Here is a 23,654-nt window from a genome sequence, read left to right as displayed (position 1 = left end):
TGTCATTCCTTATGTTGGGGTAAGTTGCAACCTATCCCCATATGACTTTGGCTGAGAGGCAGAGTACACCCTGAAGTGGTTGGAAGACAAACAACCATTCACACCATCATTCGAACCTCTGGACAATTCATAGTCTTCATCGAACCTAACATGCATGTTTTGGGAATGTGGAAGGAAGTTGGAGTATATGGAGAAAAGCCAATGCAAAAGAACATGCACATTGCACACAGTAAGGCCGCAGCAGACTCGAACTCGGAATCTCAGAAGTGTAAGACTGACGTGCCAAACAATAATGCACCCCCCACGCTAACAGAGATCGCTTTTTGCAAAATAACAATTCGGCTGCTGTTCTTAATGACGTCTCAACATTGTGATATCCTTTTGAGTTAATACACTGTGTGGAGTACAAAAGAACAAACAATGAGTCAATATTGCCCCATGATTCACTACTTGTGAATTCTCCTGAAGTTCCCCGGTGTGCCTCCTTTCATGATGAACCCCCAAAATTAAATGTCAACAATACGATTTTCACTTTGCGCATACCGATGTGATTTCAACGCTTGACCAACCTTGGCCTCCCTTCGCCAATCCTCCACCAACTGTTTCTCCTCATCCATCTTTGTTATCACCTCATTTCCTGATCTCTGGCTGACAATGAGAGGCAGAGTACACCCTGAAGTGGTTGGAAGACAAACAACCATTCACACCATCATTCGAACCTCTGGACAATTCATAGTCTTCATCGAACCTAACATGCATGTTTTGGGAATGTGGAAGGAAGTTGGAGTATATGGAGAAAAGCCAATGCAAAAGAACATGCACATTGCACACAGTAAGGCCGCAGCAGACTCGAACTCGGAATCTCAGAAGTGTAAGACTGACGTGCCAAACAATAATGCACCCCCCACGCTAACAGAGATCGCTTTTTGCAAAATAACAATTCGGCTGCTGTTCTTAATGACGTCTCAACATTGTGATATCCTTTTGAGTTAATACACTGTGTGGAGTACAAAAGAACAAACAATGAGTCAATATTGCCCCATGATTCACTACTTGTGAATTCTCCTGAAGTTCCCCGGTGTGCCTCCTTTCATGATGAACCCCCAAAATTAAATGTCAACAATACGATTTTCACTTTGCGCATACCGATGTGATTTCAACGCTTGACCAACCTTGGCCTCCCTTCGCCAATCCTCCACCAACTGTTTCTCCTCATCCATCTTTGTTATCACCTCATTTCCTGATCTCTGGCTGACAAAACCTTCCTTCATCCTCCCCTTCCCTCCCTCACCAGTTCCACGTGGGTGAGCTGCTGAGCCAGTGTGTAAGGGTCATTGCAGATGGAGAGCATGTCCTTCTGGATGGGCGGGGGCTTGGTCTTGAAGGCCACGAGCTTGTCGGAGATGTAGGAGGCATTGAGGGAGACCTTGATGATGCTCTCCTCCCCCTGACTCATCAAGGCCAGCCTTTGGCTCAGCTTCTGTAGCACCTGGTTTAAAGTTTTCCAGTAGGCCTGAATAGAAGAAGAATCAGAGGAGAGATCAGTCAGGAAATCTTAGTTGAAAACAATGAATATTTTATCAGTAGGTTGTAGATCCACACCACCGAGCATTATGGCCACCCTGGAAATTAAATAAAGACTCAAATAAATAATATATAAATATCTAGAGTCAAATATATAAGGGTGTAAAGGCAAGCTTTTGGAAACATGAAGTTGGACTTTCACAAATAAGAAAGTGTCAATATTACAAAACACAATGTAATGTAATGTCCTTCATTTCATATCATAAAGGGGAAAACGTCATAATTTTACAAAAAATACAGTTCTAACAGTAACAGCATAAATTTCTTCATAAAGAATGATGACTGTTGAGGATCTTAGCGTCAACGCCATCAGCCAACATTACAAATATTTTGTGAAAATGTGATACATTCACTGTTTTTCCATACATACAATTGCAGTGATGAGGTGAGTAAGTGCTTTGCTTCGCTCATCCCCTTCCAATTCTGGACACAGAGTGTGTGAGGTCAGTGTGCCTCACAAATGAATGAATTCCCCCCCTACCCCCCCTTACACATACGGGCCGTAAATAGCAACACATTCATCACTGCCGGACCTTCCCTTCTTGCTCACCTCAAATCTACTTCCTCCATCTTACCTTTTGCTAAGAATCCTCCTTCTCTTCTATTTTTCCCCTCTGTGGTCGGTAGCCCTCCCCCCCAAATGTTCTCAGAGCAGCCATCCATCCGTTCTCTCTTGAGGCGGCGCATCCAACCACTCCTCTTAACGTCCTTGTCTCCTCTCAGCCCTGCCATGCAAAGATTGCGTAACACTGTGCTACGGCTACTAAACCTCACACTGACACAGTGGCAGTGATTTTGCGGAATCCATTTCCACATCACTGCATTCCTCACTTGAGCTATATAGCATATTTGCATTATGTAATTACGGCCAGAGATACAGCATAGATGTAACTTGCTTCGAGTGTAGCGTCCAAGAAACATTCCCGAACAAAGATGGAGTAAATATTATGGAATGACCTCATCGCAGGGAGCTATCCTGTGGATGATGTCTTTCAGGAGTCCAACCATCTTCTCCTCCTTAAAGTCAGAGGGGAATGTCTCCGTCCACTCTGTGAGCAGCTGCAGGATCTTAGGACCAAACTTGCGCACTTTTGCCTGTTGTTGGATAAGAACAATCATAAAGCTGGTCATCCAGTTGCACGCTCGCAGAAGAACGGGACTCGGCTGTGCTCTGAGGTCTGTGCGTTACGGAGTGCTTTGTGGTTTCAAGTGTGAGGAAGTGCCCACCGTATCAAGTGGGCTCTGGTCCAGCTGCTGCTGCTTGATGCACAGCTCACACACGCGGGCCAGCAGCTCCGTAGGAGGGATGAACAGACGGGCGCTCAGCAGGAACGTAAACACATAGGCTTTCTGTCATAGGACAGAAGGAGACATTATTTGCCATCGTGTCAACAAAGCATGTCATCTGTAAGTGAATGACTGAATGGTTTCGAGTCTCTGGAGTGTTGTGCAGTAAACCCCGCTATACCGCAGTTCATCATATACACACTGGGATATCTCAGCTACTCAAGCAATAATTTTTTTGATGGGATTTTTACAGTACGCACATACAGTAAGTCCACATTCGGTGCACGCCTTCATTGTAGTAGAACGTCATGCCACAACATGCAAAGCAACACTGAGGTATACTGGAGGAGATGCAGCGTAATTAACAGCAAGAAGAGGGCGTCCCTTCAATGTAAAACAGTACCTCATTTTGTGTTTTTTTTAAATTTGCTGTACCCACAGAGTATATGTTTGGGAGTATTGTTAGGAGTCCTTTGAAGGTTTATAATCACTGGAGTCTCTACTGGATGCTAAATTCGGTAAGCCCGTCTGTTTTTCTTGTGTGTTTTTTTTGCCCTTTATTGTAGCTTTGGGTAGCGCACTTGCATGAAGAGAAAATTACTTGACTTCGTTGAAGAATCCGGTGTGTCTAAATATACAATGTTTAATTTTATTTTGTTTTGTGCGGAACTTTTGCAATAAACTCCATCTGGGAGTGACAAATCAACAGCTTGAATCAAACACGTTTTGGCTCTTATTTGGAGAACTGTGTGATGAGTCTTCCTTCCTTTTCTCGTGATTCGATATTCACCCATTTTTGTGACTGTGAGACTCAGAAAAAGCGCTAAGAAATACTTTTTAATAAGCAAGTTTTGATAAGTTTAAGTGTATTTTCACAGGATTGATCTTTTAACTTCATCATCAAAATGACATTTGTTCTTTCAGCAGATGCACAGAGCAGAAAATCACAGATGCACTCGCAGCAAATCTGCTGTACAATAATCGATGCACTCATGGAAGGAGCAGCATCTCACAAGAAGAGATTTTTTTGTTTTGTTCCAATAGTGAAATATGGCTTATTTTCACATTTCGCTCAGATTCATAGTAAGCGATGCATGAATCCCCAATGCCTTATGAATGAATGCTGGCGCTGAACCCAGTTACGATTATTCAGCCTTGTGTTGGAGGTCAGCGCTCCACCAAGTGTTATGCTCGTGCCCTTTACCTCGGGGTAGTAGTCAGCAGTAGGCACGAGATTCTGGATGAGGGTTTCCAGTGAGGCAGAGCTGATGGGGGGCCCATCAGCCAGACAAGCCGCGGGCCCCTGGCCCTCCTGTGCAGCCTCCTCCTCCTCCTCAGGCTCAGCGCAGGCCAGATGGGGGCTGAAGCCACTAGGAGTGGTGAACATGGTGCCTGAGCACAAAGTCTGGGGCATTCCTAGCTGGAATAGAACAAAGTGAAAATCAAAATAGATTGTGAGCAAATTTAAAAAAAAAAAAAAAGGAATTTGATTTCGCTCTGGGAAAAAAAAACGACCAAACAGTCAGGTGGTCGTGGTACTGTCTACTGTATGATGACATGTGCTAGGGCCTCTATTTATCCTCCCAGTGCATCATTCACTTTACACTTTGTTGTCACTGAGGGTCCCCCCGCCCCAACAGCTGTGCCGTCTCCCACATGACAGAAGACCCAATGAAAATATGGGTCACTCAGTTGCCAAGGAAACCAGCTGTAAAATGAGTGCGTGGCCTCCATTTCTGCCCTGTATGTCTTTCGCTGGACGAAAGTACTGCGGTTACGCGCTTTAAAAATTCAACATGTTGCTTCCCTCACTGGGCTGACACTGCATCTGAGCACCGGTGAACTGTAAGCTGAGAGATGTGCACAGATACGATACGAACAGATGGTCTCATGTTCCTCAAGGTACAATTGTTATCGGAGGGGAAAAAAACAAGCTGACAGAACTCTTGAGCAACATGTCATAAGTTATTAAGATGATGGCCATGCCTATTCTTCCCACTGTCTGTCATCCAGGGGGTGTGGCACAAACACTGCCCTGCATTTCAAATTGAGAACATTTTGTGTTTGTTCATTTTCTGAAGTAGTGAATGAAAATAACAGTGATTGATTTTCAAGATCTTTCCCCCCCCCCCTTAAATACAAATACATTACAAATGCTATTTTGATCAAAATCATATTTACAGATCAATTTCCACTAGTCTAGGAGCCTTATGTAACTGTGTTGAACTTTTAAGTGAATGGATAGTTTCTTCCTGGACCTCGTTAGATGTGAATAATTGCCTCCCAGAATATACTGTATAGGCTAAAGACGATTATAAAGTAAATACAGAGAAACAGCAGGAACCGAGGCCAGCTGGACAGAGGCGACTAATCGAGAAATGTAAAAATGGACGCACACACCTAGTGGAGAGAGCACAGCGGCAACTACAACACGAGCAAAGACATTGTGAAATAATGTCCGAATGGCAAGCTGACTCGATAGTTAAAATAATCTGACACGTTTTGTGATTTAGGGGGTCCTTCTGCGAAGGTTAGCAACAAGATTGGGCAGTTAACTGTTGAACGCTTGCATGAAGGGGCGAGTGAGGTTGTCTGTCAACCTGAAGGCTGTCGCGACCATATCGATGTCTCCTTGGGCAAAATACTGAACTGAGGCGATTGTGTAAAAGCACTTTGAGGACCTTGGTGGTACAAAAGTGCCATACATGTTAAGCGCATTGATCATTATTGAAATCCAAGGTTGATATGGCAAACACTTTTGAACACAAATAAACTCAAACAAATGAAGATACTGATCAATTCAGCACATGCTTTGTTCCTGTAAGGAAACTTGAGAATGGCAATTTTTTACCCATGGGTGACCTTCAAGTCCCCGCCCCCCATCCAGAGCTGTTCAGCCACCTCAATTGAGCAGCATCCCCGGTGTCTGCATGGGTGAAAGGTCAACTACTCGCTGACGCACGTCTCGAGTTTCCTGTGAGAATGTCTCCGTTTCTCTTTGTTCCGCACCCCCACCATTTCTTCTGAACACGAGAACTTCTTCATGCATGTGTAGACACCTCGATCCAAACACACACAGACAGGCAAACAAAAGGCTAAAGACAGGGTGGGTGGTCTTACTGGCTTTCTGAAACCTGGAATTACATCTCTATAGCGATATGCCCTGAGCCTCTTTTGCATGTTCGAGACTCTAGAATCTAGAGTCTCGAACATGCTAAAGTCTAATAAATAAAAAAAAAAAGTTACATGAAAAAACTGTCAGACATGTTGCCTTATTTTGTGGCATTAGACTTCAAAATAAATCAAAGTAGGTCAACATGTCATGTTTCCCTCTCAAAATGTGATGTGTCACAATCTAAATTAGTTGCAGGAGTTGGTAGTGTCCTTGCAGTAACCTCCAATGGATTGCATTACCACGGAGACATGGCCTGATAAATGAAGAGGAAAAAAAATTTAAGCCGGAAGAAACTTGTCCGTGTTATAGGCTTAACTAGAAAAGGCAGAAAAAGAATTTCCTTGACATATCAAACATCTATAAATCATTCCGCACAGGCAAAACTTCACAAACAAAATTGATTTTGTTGAGAGAGATTTTTTTTCCTATATGCGCACACTGTCAAAGACTTCCTGTATCATGAGAGATAATCTTCTATTTACAACTTTACCAGCCTGACTCCTCAACAGCAGCTGCCTGCTTGTGATTCATCATTGCCTCACAGCCATCATGCAGTTACTATCAAAGTCTGTTTGGTCGGGCTGAAGGTAAATCAGTCAAGGTCTGTACGTGAATGACACACTGGGTCATTCCGTACGTTTACACGCACTAAAAAAGACGAGTTATTGAAATAAATAGTGTGAATTTAAGCCTTTAAATCAAAAATAAAAAAATAGCAAGTGCTGACCTGATTCAAACTCTCTGAAGCAACCTCTGCCATGTTGAAGAAGCAAAACTTTCCCAATGAATTTGACTGTGAAACATAGTCACTGGAAATAAAAGTAAATAAGTAGCCTGAGAGGTTGATGAAACTTATTGGAATTTCCCTAAAGGCCGCCGCACACTGAGTGATGTAGCGGAACTCCACCCAAAACTCATTCTGGCGAAAAAATACATTTCTGGGTTATAAGCGAGCGAGACACAGATGCTCACCACAAACCCGCCAAGCAATAGAAATACAGCACATAGAGTACACATTTTGTCATTTACAAAAATACGGAACCATATTTATCATTCCATACGTACCTGTGTATGAAGTAGAGACGCTTGTGAGAAAAAATATACACGGGCAGCATAAGTACCACAACGGCTGCATTCAAATGAATGGGAGCAAACCCTACTATTCAATAAATTCCAATTTTTTTCATGCCAGGGTATGTCCTCTTTCAGTTGGAACTTGGGTCTTCCTTGACGGACATTCTACCTTTTTATGGATTAAAAAAAGTGATACGGCACAACATATTGTATGACGACCCTCAGAACGCAATACAAGCTCACACAGTTCACGTCACAAGGAGTCCTTATGCTAAATCGCCCAATGTGTGGGAGTGAAGGGCCAGCTGTCATTTTTTTTTTGCCATGATTGGGTTCTAGTTGGATTCTGAAGCATCTCGCGGTGTGCGGCGGCTGAAGAGCAAAACTACCCTGAGGCATTTAGTCACATATACTTGTACATGGGTCACAACAAGCTAAAATCATCAGTAAAATAGATGTTATGTTAAATAATCACACACATTTGCTTTACATGAGCTAGTCTCCCCTCATTGCGGTTCATCATTTATGCCCCTAGATATCACAGCTTTTTAAATGATTTGTTTTTTTTGGTTTTGTTTTTTGTCTTTTTACAGAAGAGCCAACTGCTAAAAATGAATTTAGAGTTGCCTGCCTTTGAAGTCGTACCACATTGTGCCGCAACATGCCAGTCAGCACTGGGGCCTTTTGGAAGAGATGCAGCATAGTTGCTATAAGAGAATAAAGATGATGAACTCCTGTCAAAATCGTTGTTCAGAGAGAACAGAAAGAATACATGCTTGTCAGTTTTGTTGCTGCTCTTTATGAGTTAAAGAAGCACGAGCAAGAAGATTTACAATTACCGGAACATTTGTGCCAATTTCTGTTGGCTCGTTTATAGTGTTTCACCTTATATGTTAGCATGAAGCGAGTGGGCTTTGAATAGTCAGTTTTTCATTACACATTAACTGAGAGTGACAACTATTTCTTATTTGACATAAAGGAATACAGTGGTACCTCTACTTACGAAATTAATTGGTTCTGGAAGAAATTTCTTAACTAAAAAATTTTCGAAGTTGAGACGCGTTTTCCATGTAAATGCCCTAATCATCCCCTCCCCCCAAAAAAAGACATAAATGTTTTCTAAAGCATAAAAATGCATCAAAATATGTAACAAATACATGTTACAATGAGATTATTGCACAATAAATGAGAGTTGTTTCATGTAAAAAACAAAGAATAAAGAATAAAAATGATGGTCATTTAACTTTTCATCGTTTTTTGCCCTCTTTAGTTCATGTTCTCTCTCAGAAGTGGTTTTTGCCTGGCGTTTTGTCACGAACCGATCCAAGGACGTTTGCTTTTGTCGGCTTTTAAGGATCCTCCAAAAATGTCCAAGGCGAACATCAGCAAAGTGTTCGCCCGACTGGTGAACACTTTTTCTGGGTGATTCACATTTACATAAAACTATCAGGACACCTCATGGCTTGAGGGGCGAATGACAAGGACGCTGCATAGACACACATCTATCTATCTACACGCATAGACACGTATGATAGAAGTCCCTCTTAGCCAATGGGATGCCAGGATGGTGCTCGGTATTAGCCAATGGCAGAGCAGCTATAAGTATGTTGCGTTCAGGAAACTCGAAGCTGCGAGTAGCAGCCCATATTGTATTTTAACCTTTTGTATCTTAAAATTTCTTTTGTAACAAGAGGCAATATTTTCCTGTTGAGGCGTTTCGTCACTTGAAAATTTCACATGAAGAGACGTTCATAAGTAGAGGTGCCACTGTATATTAAACGGTGAGTTCAAATGTATTTGAAGCATGTTGAGGGGGATAAAATTATCTAAATGTCTCTCAAGATCACATTTTTACCGACTCCAAAGTCTGGGAGGTAAGCCTGCTCTAAAAAGAGTGGCACTCTTATTTCTACATTTTGACCTTTTAATGTTTACTTCCAAGAGGTCAACCACAGAGACACAACTCTCACTCAGTGGCTATGGCTTTGAATTAACACTGAATGAAAACCCACAACGAAATACACAGCTAAGAACAGGTGAGTGTAGTGGTGTGAGCTGTAACCCCCCCTGGAGAGCTCCATGGCCAACCACAGCAGCCCCGTTCTCTGTCTGGACTGAGTGTGTCATTGTTCAAGCCCCTTTATGGCGTGCATGGGAGCGTGCACGTGTCGTCTGAGCTTCAGTCAGGCTGTCATTTTGGCCATCGGGGGGATCCACTTGCTTTGTTCGATTGTGATGAACACAATGGCTCAGTCTGGAGACAAGTCATCTTTTATCAGCACCCTTGACTGTCTCGTCGTGTGCTTGTGTGTCTGGTTGTGAGTGAGTAAAGCGGAGGCGTGTCATCGTAGTGTCGATGAAACAATGGCCTAAAACCTAAAGCTGTCAGACAGATTCACAACATAGCTTTTCTTCTTTGGTTTCGGCGTTATCTGTGAAACCTGTTTCACTGCATATAACTAGCACAACGCACACATACCTGAGTGTGTGTGTGTGTGTGTGTGTGTGTGTGTGTGTGTGTGTGTGTGTGTGTGTGTGTGTGTGTGTGTGTGTGTGGTAACTAGGTTAAAAGCGCAGACAGAAGAGGCTTAGTCAGTCCAAATCGAATGGCAATCTGACCTTTGTCATTACAGAGTCGAAGGACAAAGGTGAAGCTTGAATGGGGGTAGATGGAGTACAGTTGCAGCTTTGTTCCCATCCATTATCACTTTGGGGTCTTCTTTTAGTGAAAATATTGAAGGCTACATATCATCTTTATCTACAATTGGGAATTGTTGGAGTGTGTGACAAAGAATTTTAAGGTCATCGCACTCATAATCACACCTGAAACGCGTCAAATCATTTTGCCTACAACAGCAATGACAGACTGTGTGTGTGTGTGTGTGTGTGTGTGTGTGTGTGTGTGTGTGTGTGTGTGTGTCTCTCTCTCTCCCCCTCTCTCCCCCCCCTCTCTATCTATCTATCTATCTATCTATCTATCTATCCCAGCCATCGTCGGACAGTAGGTGGGGTACACCCTGACCCTGAACTGGTTACCAGCCAATTGCAGGGCATACATAGATGAACAACCATTCACACTCACAGTCACACCAAGGGACAATTTAGACTACAGTGTTCATTTAACCAGTCATGCATGTTTTTGGAATGTGTGAGGAAACTGGAGTACCGGAGAAAACCCACGCAGGCGAGAAAATGCAAACTCCACACAGGAAGAATCTACAACCTCGGCACTGTGAGGTGGAGAACAACAGACAAAGATAGATAGCTAGATCTGGATGCGGATGGGTATAACAATGGATTAAACTGTGGTTAAAAATTCTGATGATTGTGTGGCTTTCACTGTTGATTGTGTCTGAAATCAGTCGAGGCAAAAATCGAGTGAGCTTTTCTACAAATTAATTAATGTGACGTGACTAAATTCTCTTAAGTGTCGTTGAGGAGGAAAAATAAGGAAGTAATGCTTGCTGACTGTAATCGTGAGTCAGTTTCACAATACTTGACAACAAACAACAAATGCCGCATACACCTCCCGCTTTCTTTTTATCTGCTGTGCAAAAGACTTCCTGCAAAGCTCCACTCTGACATAAGTTCTCAATAATTGTATCCCACCTTATTAATGATCTTCAAAAATAAAAGGTCCTCACACACTTTATATTATACCATAGCTGACTGTGCTTGTTTTCTTTCATATAAGACCTCGTAGACACTGCATTAAAAAGTCAGCCCCAAAAGAACACTTCAGAGTAGGGCACAACACCAGATTTAAAAAGGTCTGTTCCCATGTTTTTGTTTCGGCTGGTACTTCCCTGTTCCTGGATGGGATAAGTTTAGCCGTATAGGAAGGAGGGGAAAAGAAGAAAATGGTCTCTGTCTACCAACACGATTTTAGCATCCATGTGATCGCTTCTTTCAAACATGGCAATGTCCTCTATTTTGGGAGTGGGTGCTCAAAACATGCTTCCTTGCGTAATTTTGGTCCTGACACTGTTTTAAGAGTATTCTTTGAAAGATCAAATTGTGCTTCCAGACAGGTGCAAGTTTGGCCCCACTGTCCTTATTTGTAACTCCAGTCTTGCTCCACTTGCACGCCCACCTATTCATTTCCCGGGCAACATTCTGCTTCTCCACTGGGAGGCTTTTGTACCCCAACGGTTATCGACTGAATGGCGATGTACACATGCAAAGCTAAACAACATACTGTCTAGTGCTCCCATATGTTCACCCGGCTCGCCATTGTGGTCCGCGGTGTGTCTTTCTGAGGAGGAGCGAAAGCCGCAAACAAATGAGTTCATTGTGCCTTGAAGAAAAAAATAAACTTGCGTGCACACCAGCACCCACACTGCAGCCCAACATCGGATTGCGTTTCGGCCGAGGCATTTCAGCCCCACCCCCTCCCATTCTCCTCCCAGGCTATGCTGCGACACATGTTGGGCAATCAAACTTACCAGGGACACCCTCCCCGAGTCCCTTTATTGTCATGAATGTGACACGGAGCAGGTTAACACGTGGCACCTGTTCCACGGCCACAGAGTCTAGCCATCCAACTGCAAAGACCACCGGGAATTCTCCTCCACACCCCACCAAGCCATCCTCATTCTTGAGCGAGTTTGGACACACTTGTGTGCATACATATGGGTGGGTCATGTGTATGGGCTTGTATAAAGGGACTGGAAGGGCTGGGAGTGTAACTTAGTCCCACCTTCACTGTAAGTGCTACCATCTGCGCTACTATTCAGCCGCAGAGGAGGAGGGTGATACAGTATATCTTTTTGACACTGCAAAGGCAAGCTGCATGCTTTGAAGGGTACCAGACAATCACCTAGTCAAAACTTTTGTTGGTTTCTCTCACAGAGGACAATGTTGTCAAAACGATCCCCATTCATTAAAAATGAAGGAAAACACTGTAATACATACTACAGCCGGGCCAGTAGTTGCCGATGTTCCTTTGTGAAGAATGACTGAATGAAAACAAAAAGCATCCTTCATCATGTGTCATGACGTGATGGAGGCAATGTTATGGCACCCGCATCATGTAGCCAGTCCAATCCAAATGTATTTCCAGTTCTAGAGTACATTTCAAAACAACGCGTTTGAGGAAAGTGCTGTGCCAATCAACAAGGACACAATGGGGGTACACAACGGATGAAAAAAAGTGGGATTACGATTCGATTCAATATGGTACGGCTCAGTTTGAGAGCGTTTGTTGTTGTCATTTTCCATACATACAGCAATGGGTATGACCAACCCGTGTATCCACTTGTTGCCCTTCATACGACAGAATAAGTCATGGCGCCCTGAAAATATATCATCTTTGTGTTTATCTATGCAAGACCAGATTTCACACCTAATACAAAAAGCGGCGTGCCAAAGGACGGAATAGAAGGATTTGGACAGTTTACGAAAACTGTTCATATGCATATCCCTCTTGAAACAAGACTGTGTTCAGTTGACCACATTTTCTTTGAACCAGTCCCTCTACCCCCCATTTTTTTAACATCGATAAAATGCCACTTCAACTGGTCTGAAGTGGAAAAAGTCAAACGATCACCCGAACAGAAAATTGAACAGTATCTGACGTGATGACACCACTCGTGTCATGTAAAAAAAAAAATTACACTTTCTTTCTCTTCAATAAATTGAGACTGTCTGACATTTGATGTGCAGCTTTATTCATACATAATTGGAGCTGAGATGAGGTATACACTTGCCGACAAGGAGGCTTATCTGTGACTGTCCCTGCCGTTCACAATGGACGTAAATCTTTGAAAAAGATTCACGTCTTCTTCCAGATATTACAATCTACAACCATCCCTGAGAAGGGGGTGGGAGGGGGGGTCTTTCTCTCTAAATATGAATATTTATCCTCACTTAAGGGCTAGTGAACGGAAGAATGAGGGAATAAAAACAAGAGTGGAGCAAACGCTGAAACATATGCATGCATAATACCTCAAAGTCTTTAGAGGGCTTGTCTAAATGAGCCGACTCATGTAAACACAGATAAACACGTCAAACCTGCGATATATGCTGCCACCACGCTTACAGAGGCAAATCTGATAATCAGCCATCCGCTGGAGTCATCGCGGCTGTCTCCTTTCGTGCAGATGTGATATCTATCTGCTCATTATGACTAACATGGACAGATGCCGTGCGCCGTATCGCGACCGATGTATGATGTCAACGCGGCGTAATTAGTGCTGGGGGAATACACAATCTTCACTGATCGTAATTCTTGCCTCGTATGCGCTAATATGATTAGAGAAAGCACTATCATTAGTTGGCTCAACCCAAGAAACCATTCTTTACGTTCTGGCTCAACATAGCTAAAGCAGCATCTACCACTCTAGACTTCCGCTCCCCTCAAATGTCATTGTTGACGGGGGAAGGTGTAACTAGTGATGTAAGGTGCTGATCATATGTGAGGTGGAGTGAGATGCTTGGATAAGGGAGATAACAGAAGAGTCCAGTCGGATGCAATGATACTCCGTTGCTCTTTGGACCAAGTCAATCCATGTGTGTCAAGAGCCATGTGGCGGCAGCAATGCTCCTAATGTGTGCCTGTGCGCGCGCGTGAAGCGTTTCCATGGAGTCAAGGCTCCTGTTGGGAGGTAATTAGATGCCAGTTGAATTCCCCACTGTGGCTCCCTCACTTCTCTCCTTGCCGTCCATCAAAATTCAGTTCTGTCCCTGCTTTTTCACCCAACATTGAGGCACATTCATTTTTTTTCACAGTGACTCTCCTGATCAAGTTCAGCAGTCTAAAGGAATCATGTGAGACTCTGTCAGGTGCACCATCAAAATGTTTTGTCCTCCTAATCATCAATCCATTTTCTACGGCACTTTATCCTGCTCAGGGCCGCCGTGGACCACTGGAGACTTCCGAGCTGACTTAGAGGCAGCAATCAATCAAATGTAGAATTGAGTGAGAACTGACGCAATAGGTTTGACATAATTGGTGAAAATGACACAATTTTTCAATCCAGGCTACTTATATAGGTGTGCGCACTTCCTAACCAAATGTAGGGCAAAAATGCTATTTTCAACATGGACAAAATATATGCATATGTGCAAAACATGAGCTCCTATTACAGTTCTTTTTTGAGAGTACATATTTTAATCCATGTATCCATTTATCCATTTTTTTTTTTTTGTATTAAGTGGCTCAGCCCTGCCGGTTTTACTTAATCTGATTTGTCAAACTGAGGTGTTTCCCCATTGAGCAGGAACACTTGCAAGATTTTTTTGACACTGAGATGAAAATGCACACTGGGCATTTTTTGTTTTATTTTCCCCCATATATAGTACCAAGTTCCTTTTTGTATTGCACAACTTCCCCACGGGAGACCTCCTTAAAACATTTCAGCTCTTGTCAGAGAAACACTATTTGGATGAGACATACTGACTTTGAAATTTACATCAAGTGAATACGATGGACGTTGTTTAAATGAACAGTTGCCTCTCGAGCACATCCTCATTGTGACCCACTCTCCAGGCATGACGAATATCCTCACGCCTAATCCAGCTGTTACATTCATGTCCTGTAATAGTTTGATTGAGGGGGGAAACGGATTAGTCACGCCTGGGCCGTGAGGACCAAGAATGACATAATAGAAAGACGACTGTTGCTGTGTTACCGTCTCAGACACTTCATTAGTGTGGCAACGGAGCTAGCCCACATCAAAATAACAATACAAATGAAAGACTTTTATTGTGTAGTTGACATTTTTACTGTATATAGCACTACGATAAAAAAAAAAAAAAAAAAAAATGTTCTCTCGAACGGTGCTAATTTGCAACATGGAATTGTATCAAGTCACCCGATTTCCATAGTTCTTGCCCTGATTAGGGATAAAATGGGCCAATCCCAGCTGTCTTTGGAACACCCTGGGCTACTCTTCAGCCAGCATGACAGATTAATTAATTGATTAAGAGGACTCCTACAACCTTTTGGGATTGTATCAATCCTCCGTCTAGGCTGTTTCCTCTATTTCTGTTTTGATTGCCCTGACTCAAAACCATGATGGAATTATCTCATGGCTGTGGAATAGACAATTGGAATTCCGGCACAGACACTCACACGCACGCGCACGCCTCGGCCCTCGTAAGCTACGCACCACCATAAACCTTGTGACGGCGATAAAGCTGTCATTGCAAGCGAACAACTGTGTCTCCCGGACCGTCGCCCTGCCCCAGACAGAAAAAAAACCTTCTGCCCTCTTCCTACGCAAACACTGAGGGGCCTCACACTTTGCAGACCTGTCTCATACTCTCATTAAGAGGAACACACCTGGTCTTCTCGACGCACCGAAGTCGAATTGCAGGGTACAACGTATTGTGTTCTCTGTCTGTACCTGCACACTTGTGGTGACTCATGCACAAGTGAGCGCTTTGGGAGGAAGTCGTTCACTCAATCGACTGAAATGACTGAAATGGAGTAAAAAAAAAAAAGTACCCTTACTCAGCCCATATATATGAATATCAAATATATAATTTTTAAACAAAATGTCATTTTCTAACAAATCTTTCTAAATTTGTGTTGCACTTCGCTTTTGCCGAGATAATACATCCACCTCTCAGGTGCAACATGTCAAGATGGTGATTCGTCAGCAGGATTATTGCACAGATGTACCTCAGGCTGCCCACAATAAAAAGCCCCTCTAAAACGTGCACTTTTACTGTACTGGAAGACTGAAATACTTTTATTCAGCGTCTCTCCTGCGGCCCTGTACAAAATATCCAACATGGCCGCAACCAGGTGGTTGCAGACCACTGACCTCTGGGGAAATAATCCATTAATGATACATTTGTGGCCATTTTTTAAGGCTACGTGAGAATCTCTCGAAACAAACTACTGTTTCAATGCCAGTGTCGAATTGAGCAGACCAGTGGTGCCAGAATGGAGGTCTGTGTGCATGTAAGCCTTTGCTGACAAATTCTTGTTTTGATTGAATTCGTATCAACAATGAATCAACAGTGTCCGTGTTGCTTGCAGACATGCAGTGCCCTCCATTGCATTTTGTGTCAACACTTCAATATTCGATCAATAAACAAACAATTGGAAAACTGAAAACACTGACAAGAAGTGAGATGTAAATTATTGACGCATTCATAAGTGTTGAGGGTCCTCTAATTCAGGGGTCACCGCCCTTTTTGAAACTTCTTGGGTACTAATTAAGGCAAAGGGCTAACACATCAATAAACACTTCTGAAACAAGTTTGCACAAATGATCTGTAATGATCTTGGCATCAGTCATTTATGGTATGCATCGACGCGAGGACATTTGGCAGGTAAATGCTTCCTCGCAATAATTGCCAACAGTGTTTCAACAAGGTATGAAACAGTTACATATTAATATGCAACACTTAATTCCTAAATATCTCAGCCGGTGTTTACATTTTCATTTGATCGCATCCACATTTCGAGGAAATCACAATGTCCCATCAATGGTGAGCTACTTTTAAAACAGGCCCGCGGGTAACTCGTGTGCTCCTTGGGGGAGACCTACGGTTCCTGCTCGAGTCTACCACGAACTTAAGCGAAGCAGTGAAGTCATAATTACTGTCAATATTTCTTTCAAAAACACTTCCAGGACATAAATAGAAGACAAATGCATTCTTGTACCAACTAGTTCACTGTGTGCTGTTTGTAACCTTAAACCTATGTATGTTGTAAATAATCACTTATGATTATGTCGAAGCCTTGATGTGCATTCTCCCATCACTAAAATCTTACACTTGCATAGCGTGCAATGAAGTGTACCAGCCACTCCTAAGAGTGCTTGACAACTACTCTGCTACTCTCAACAAATTGCACAACAATGCCAAGTTGCAGGAAGCTGTCGCTCGAAAACTGAAATGGAATGGAACCATAATTACTGTATCGTTCCTACCATCGACTGTTTTACCATGTCATCATGATAGCCGTGAAAAGGGCCGTTACAGCAGGAAAGCTCGTGGTGCTGCCGCAGTTAATCAACGGTGGCTAAAACCAATTCAGAGGACAGGTAGTGCCGACAAGAACACACTGCCAATGTAGTTGAGCAAAGACACATTTCTCAGGGTGGCTTCCTAAGCTGGAGGAAGCGTTTAAGGTCCACAACTGTGATGAGAAGCACTGAGAGGCTGCGAGGAGCTGAGGGCGTGGGAACGACGCACGCAAGTGGCCTGACTGGTAATTTCAGCAAATCCTGAGTAGACTTCCTCCCCACCTAACTGGTTTGTGACAGAGCTCGCCTCGCACTTGTGCACCTTAAAGTAAGCTGCCGAAGACAGATAACAGATCCTTTTCAGCTTCCTTTGCCAAGCTTCGACATCCGTCAGCCTGAGGCAAAAAAGAACTGCTATAATGCATCACTATGATTTTTTTTTTCCTCCATTTTCTACATTTTGGGTATGGATCCTATGCATCTGTTCAACATGACACACTACCTGCCGATTCATTAGGTACACCTTCACAATCTAATAAAATCCAATGCAAAACGCAAACATGCCAATGCTCTTGCTAATTCATTTTGTGATTATTGTGGTTGTACTGCCACAGTATTATCCTCAGGGGTGCTATTTTAATTCCGTCCGTACACACGACTATATATAAAAACATTATACACACACATTTTATTTCATCTCTCTCTCTCTCTCTCTCTCTCTCTCTCTCTCTCTCTCTATATATATATATATATATATATATATAATTATTTTTGAAATATCTAGCTCTTTCATTGGCTCTCATGAGTGTGCAGGTGTACCTTCTGTTGTGGAAAGTGAGTGCATGAGTTGGCATCGAGCGTGTCTTCACCAAAAAAAACTGCTTCCACACTCACTCAGCAGTGTAATAATTGCACGAACGATGAATGCCAACATCTGCATCGTAACACAGTCAAGTACCTTTCCCGTCACACGGTCACCTGGTCACCAAAGAGGGGTGCAGGGTCCCCTCTTACGCCCCGAAGACGTGCACACACACGCACACACTCGCGCCAAGAACAATTCAATGCAATTATTGAAAATTGTCATTGTCAGGTTTCCAGTGGATGGCACGGTCAAGAATCTTTTTTTTTTACAGAGGAAATGCACTGACCAAGGGCGTGAACTAATACAATTAGGTTTGTAAAGATAATGTAAGAGTGCCCTTACCACCACTAGGCTGCAAGTCCCATTCTTGATCCGACGTGTAGCTATCCGATATAAACACGAGTGCACCTTCAGATATCCTCCCCAAATGATTTTACGTCCACGCAGCAGCACGATGACACTCCAAACAAGCAGAGCGGCGTGCGTGATTGATGTGCAAGGAGAAAATGTTCCTCTTGTGTGGAGTCAGGGAAAAAAATCCCGAGAGGAGAGAGAACGGACACTGGATGTGAGCTGACGCCGTGTCAAAGTGACTCCCCAAAGGCGTGGCGATCGTCTTGCTCCGCGCTGAGACGAGACACGATGGATTTTATCAACACGTCCACAACGCAGGAGATCCGACACGAGAGGAGAGACAAGTACTCGTAGGCGTCAAGCGCAGAAAAAAAACACGCGCAATATCCGGTCCAGACTTTCACAACAAAACATTGCAGGATGATTGGACTGTGCAATCAACAGTCTTCTGTCAGGGGGTTTAACCTGATCACATTGTGAATCCTTGATTTAAGACGATAATAAATCAATAGATGCCCATAGATTTTATCAATAGATCATTATTTCCTAACCTTTATTATAAAGGCAATTTCATCAAGGGTTCCGGGGGATGATCCAGATCAATTTTATTTGTCTGATAATTACACCAATGACCAGTAACTGGTCATCAAAAAGTTTTAATCAGAGATGGCTTTATGTTTCCACAGTGCCCTTGAACGTATCTTGACGCTGATTTAAAACGTCTTTATTTTTTTGAAGCACATCGGGTTTTTGAGCGACTGTATTTTCATCTTTTGCTTAGTTTGTCAGATAAAAGCTTGCGCAATATGGATTTCAACCATGCTTTATTTAATTTAATTTACAGCTATGACGTTTCATGAAAAAAAAACCCATCTGTTTACTTGCAAAAGAAATTTGCATAACATTGTTGACTGGTGTTATTAATCAAATGCAAATATGTATCTGTATGAACAATGTATAGGGAGAGGCAGAAAACCATTCTCCTTTTCGTTCTATGGCAGAAGGTACAATTAACATGTTGCAATTCATACAACAGAATAAGGCATGTCTTCACTGCGATTATATCGGTTTTAGGTTTAATGAAACAGGTCCAAATTGCACACTGAAGAAATATATTTGAGTAAATTGAGATGAAGTCATTATTATTCCAGTGTGTGTGTGTGTGTGTGTGTGTGTGTGTGTGTGTGTGTGTGTGTGTGTGTGTGTGTGTGTGTGTATAAAACATAATATTCAATAAATGGTTTTGTCATGTTATTGGATAAATATCGATTCTGAACTGCTCCAGATGCTCTAGGTGTGACAGTTGTGTGCTGTTATGTTGCATTTTTGTGTTTGTTTTAGTATTGATAACTCATTTAACAAATGTATGGCCCATGACTGATAGATAAGTATATTAACAAATCTTATCTTACTATAATTTCATAATTTTTACTTGCCCTGTAAGGACTGGAAATGTAATTTGTAGAAATGTGTAGCTGGTGTTAAATAAATATTGCCACTACATACTATCCATGTTGTCTTGTCAATCTCCTCAAATATTTTCTCATGTACAAATGTAGAAGCATTGACTTATAATGTCATTAAAACTACACACACAGAGCCTCGCTCCCACACACACATAAACCCACATAATGGCATGTCATGACATTGACATAAAACATGATTTACTGGCAAACCAATTTCATCACCAAATCAGCAAAAAATGGCAATGCACAAATATTGTTTGGAAGATTAAGAAACAGAGATGGCCAGTTTTGTTTGTAATCTCCAGGCAGAAGCTTCCACGAGCACGGTTTGAGTGACACTCTGAGGGTCATATCTCAAATGAGACCTTGACATTTATAGCCCAACTGCATTTGCACTGAAACTACAGTAAATGAATATAATTAACCCCATTCAAACACAGCAAGGGGGGGACCTCCTGGCTGAGAAGAGCGTAGAAGCCGGAGTGACGTATTAAGGGAGTCGAGCGATGACCGGTTTCAAGCTGGTGATTCTTATGAGGACAGTATTGAAATGTTTTCTTTTGTTATTGTCAGAAAAAAACAAAAAACTCATGTTCAATTAAAAACAAACCAGTCCCACATGCACACAGACCTGCAAGAATGTCAAATTCTGTAGTAGCAATGCCAGACCAGTAGGTGGCTATGTCACACACTCCAGTGTCATTGTGAATTTAGAATTTTCACACAGTGAACAGATAAAACCTCTCCGGTGGATGCAGTAGTCGTATAGTGATAACATTTGGACCCCTTGCTCGGGAAGTACAAACACAACAGACACTTGTTCCTCCATTATTGAGTTGTTGTATTTTGAAATGAAAATGAAAAAAAAAGCCAAAATTAAAAAAAAAAATGTGGTAGATGGTTACATTTTCAGGTATACTACACTGTGTTTTGTGGAGGGGTTTTCATACCAAATATTGCTGGATAGCAGAGACACAAAGTTCAAATATTACACAATAGTTAAAGTAATAGTTAAAGTAAAGCAAAGGTCAACTGTCAAAGGTGGAAAAAATGTATATTAAAAGCCACTTTACTCCACTTTACTTATTGTCCTGGACCTTGATCCATATTTAGACCAGGGCTGTTGCCTAACAGTCTTGGTAGCAGACACACTGACAAAGTCGTTCAACTGTTTCACATCCCTTCTCTCCCCTCAGACACCGAAATTATACAGTTAGGGTGTTGCAACACTATCCGTGGTGGCGCGTTCACACTTACGAAGCATCGGTGCTTGTTTGCGCTTTTCCGTTTAAATTTCTCCTACCGAGTCAATTTGCTTGAGGAATATCGCACCCACATTTCGCCTTTATCGGAAGCTGTTGCTTGGTGCTTCTACGTAAGTGCTGAAGCGAGCCGCAGACGTGCTGCATACCTGACAGCAGTTGGGGTGCTGCGTAGATGTTACAATTGCTCCATGAAATCAAACCGTTTTATAAGTCAGAGAAGACTTTGCATTTTTTAACCCCTCCATCGACGCCTTTGATGAGCAGAGCTGAGGAAGGTGAAAATTTTTGTGCTAATCCAAATTATCGTTGCTAGTATGGTGATTTATGATTAGTTTATTCTAGTTTCCTCTGCCGGTGAAATCCCAGACTGCATGTCGCATTTCGTTTTTATATCGTAGGATGTATTTTCTTGTCTGTATTTCTCCAACAACCTCAGCACCCCCGCAGGCCTAAACACCTCATTATAATATAGCCCACTGAATGTGACCCCAAAGTGATTTGAAATCGCAATTCCATCCCCTCCATGTCTCAATCATCTCTGAAATGGGCTCTAACAGAGAGCAAATAAATGAGGTGTCAGTCAAACACAGTTTGAATCCTATTCTGAGAGACCAAATGGATTGCCAATAAGGACCTTTAAAAGACGTGGCGTGACCTCTGCCAAGCATAGCAGGACAAAGTGATATCTTGGGTGGAAGCAAGGCCAGTAATGAAAATACTTGTGATAATGAAAAGCTGGTGGGGCTGGCAGTCAAGTCAACCATTTCCTTGACCATATGTTCTATGCGCCACCACACGTCAAAACATGGTATTCCGATGACCGGTAATATTTTGTTGATGGAATATTAATTTCGCAGAAAAATCCGCCAAATTTTGGCCATATTAGGGGCGGCCATTTTGCCTTGTACTCCCATTGGTTGTCGACTGAAAAGGACAGGCTCAGGTCATGACCAATCACAGCTCTCCTGTTTTCTGGGTTTGGTCATGTGATGTTCACCTTTAGCACTGTGATGGAATTTTCAATCAACCGGCAGTGGCAACATGGTCATCACCTGAAAAGGCTAAGATCAGGTGGAATTTTCTGCGCAATTCATATTTCATGAATGCAATACTCATCAGAATACCACATGTGACTAATGGAGGTGTACAGAACATATTGTCCAGAATATTTGTGACTTGAGTTCCCCTTTAAAGAGCTTCGCCTGAAAGCGGTCTGGATGAGATAGAAAAGACCTTTGCAGTCCACTGTGTGCTGCCACGTGTTTAGAGAAAAAGATGGCTAAAGAACTCCATATGCCATGCAGCTCACAAGGCTACTACCCTGGGTCATTCACTTCTCGTTTCCCCAGGCGCCACTCTGTCGCCGAACATCTTGGCCCGCTGTCCTCCCTTTCAAAAGGTTTAGGGATAAACAGCTAATGTGACAAAAAGAGCCGTCTTGTGTGGGAGAAGAGGAGGAAAGGGCAGGTTGGTTGACTCTGCCAGCTTTGCCCGCCTGCTCGGCAAAACACTGAAGCAGACGGAAGAGAAGCCACAACAACAATCAAAATGTTCCATGCTAAGTCAAAGAGAGTTGTGAAAGAATGTTACAGAATCACTGGTTCGTAATTAAAAAATAAAAATTACACCACTATCACATCTCAGTTAGAGAACCCATTAATATTAGCCAAAACTGCAATATGGCAGTACACACCTGTGTCTAATACTGTACATCATCGGGAGTACTTCAAATGACCACAAAAAAAAAAAAAAAAAACCCTCAAATAAAATACATAATACACACCACAGATTCAAATTATTAAATGTATTAATGTGCAGATTACAAAAGATGTGTTTTGCGAATTGAACTGGGCCTTCTCTGACCAACCACTTTGAGGGACAGAAAAGTGATGACATCACCGAGGGCCAGCAAGTTGCCCTTCGAAGGATGACGTTGAAATCTGAGTGCATCAAGAAACAGTCCCAATGCTAATATAAATTAAGACGCATAATTCAGCACAGCTCTACTGATTGTGAAGGCTAGATTAGCTTTATTTGGCAACATGTAGAGGCTGAAGTCTCATTGGACCGAAAAAAATACATAAATTACCCCTTTCATGCACCCTGTAACCTGATAACACGATAAGCTGTCCACTGTAGTAACCGCTGTCCCTGAAAGGGTTAAAAGAAATCTAACATCCTCACAAACATACTGGAAGTAGTGCAGCCGTGAGAAATGCTATGAAATGAAGCAATCAATAATCCAGTTTCATGGAAGGAAGTCATACATCTAGACCTAGACTGGACTACACTATGTGCCTTAAAAAGGAAAAAAAAAAAGAAAAAAAGGGGGAAGTCTTGCCACCTCACACTCGATAAACATGATGAACATACTCCACTTCGTTTGAGAAAAAAAAAGGAGAAGCAACATTTGTCTTCATTTAGGGGTTAGCACATTTTTAACAGGGTTGTGACCCAAAAATGAAATTATTTCAAGAAACTGCCAGAAGTTGTCTTCCCCTCCTTCACATGCTGCAGCCTGTCATGAACACCCAGAAAAAGATATCTATTCAGGGACTCCCTCAGAGCGCTCACTCTTCCTCCTCACATATTATTGTCTCAACTATGCCTCACACGCTGAATTTCCAAGCAGGGGTCCTCCTAAGTCCCCATTTGCCACCG

General features: G+C 42.5%; 1 protein-coding gene across 2 annotated transcripts in view; it reads right to left on the bottom strand.

Moving 5' to 3' along the window:
- The window catches only part of LOC109518764 (ras-GEF domain-containing family member 1C), a 25,378-nt gene extending 6,757 nt beyond the window's left edge, over positions 1-18,621 (bottom strand). The window contains exons 1-7 of one of the 2 annotated variants that reach the window (XM_019874809.1): positions 18,001-18,235; positions 17,863-17,915; positions 6,774-6,855; positions 4,076-4,291; positions 2,812-2,934; positions 2,542-2,679; positions 1,292-1,513 (exon numbers count right to left, since the gene is read on the bottom strand). In XM_019874809.1, the coding sequence (XP_019730368.1) occupies positions 1,292-1,513; positions 2,542-2,679; positions 2,812-2,934; positions 4,076-4,291; positions 6,774-6,855; positions 17,863-17,897 (816 nt within the window). In that variant the 5' untranslated portion in view covers positions 17,898-17,915; positions 18,001-18,235. The other variant, XM_019874810.1, reaches the window with a different exon arrangement.
- Between the last annotated feature and the right edge of the window lie 5,033 nt (positions 18,622-23,654).

Source organism: Hippocampus comes, unplaced genomic scaffold (assembly GCF_001891065.2).
Source record: "Hippocampus comes isolate QL1 unplaced genomic scaffold, H_comes_QL1_v1.1 scaffold118, whole genome shotgun sequence".
NCBI lineage: Eukaryota > Metazoa > Chordata > Actinopteri > Syngnathiformes > Syngnathidae > Hippocampus > Hippocampus comes.
The sequence above is the reverse complement of the archived record's forward strand: the minus strand, read 5'-3'. Positions and strand labels throughout refer to the sequence as shown.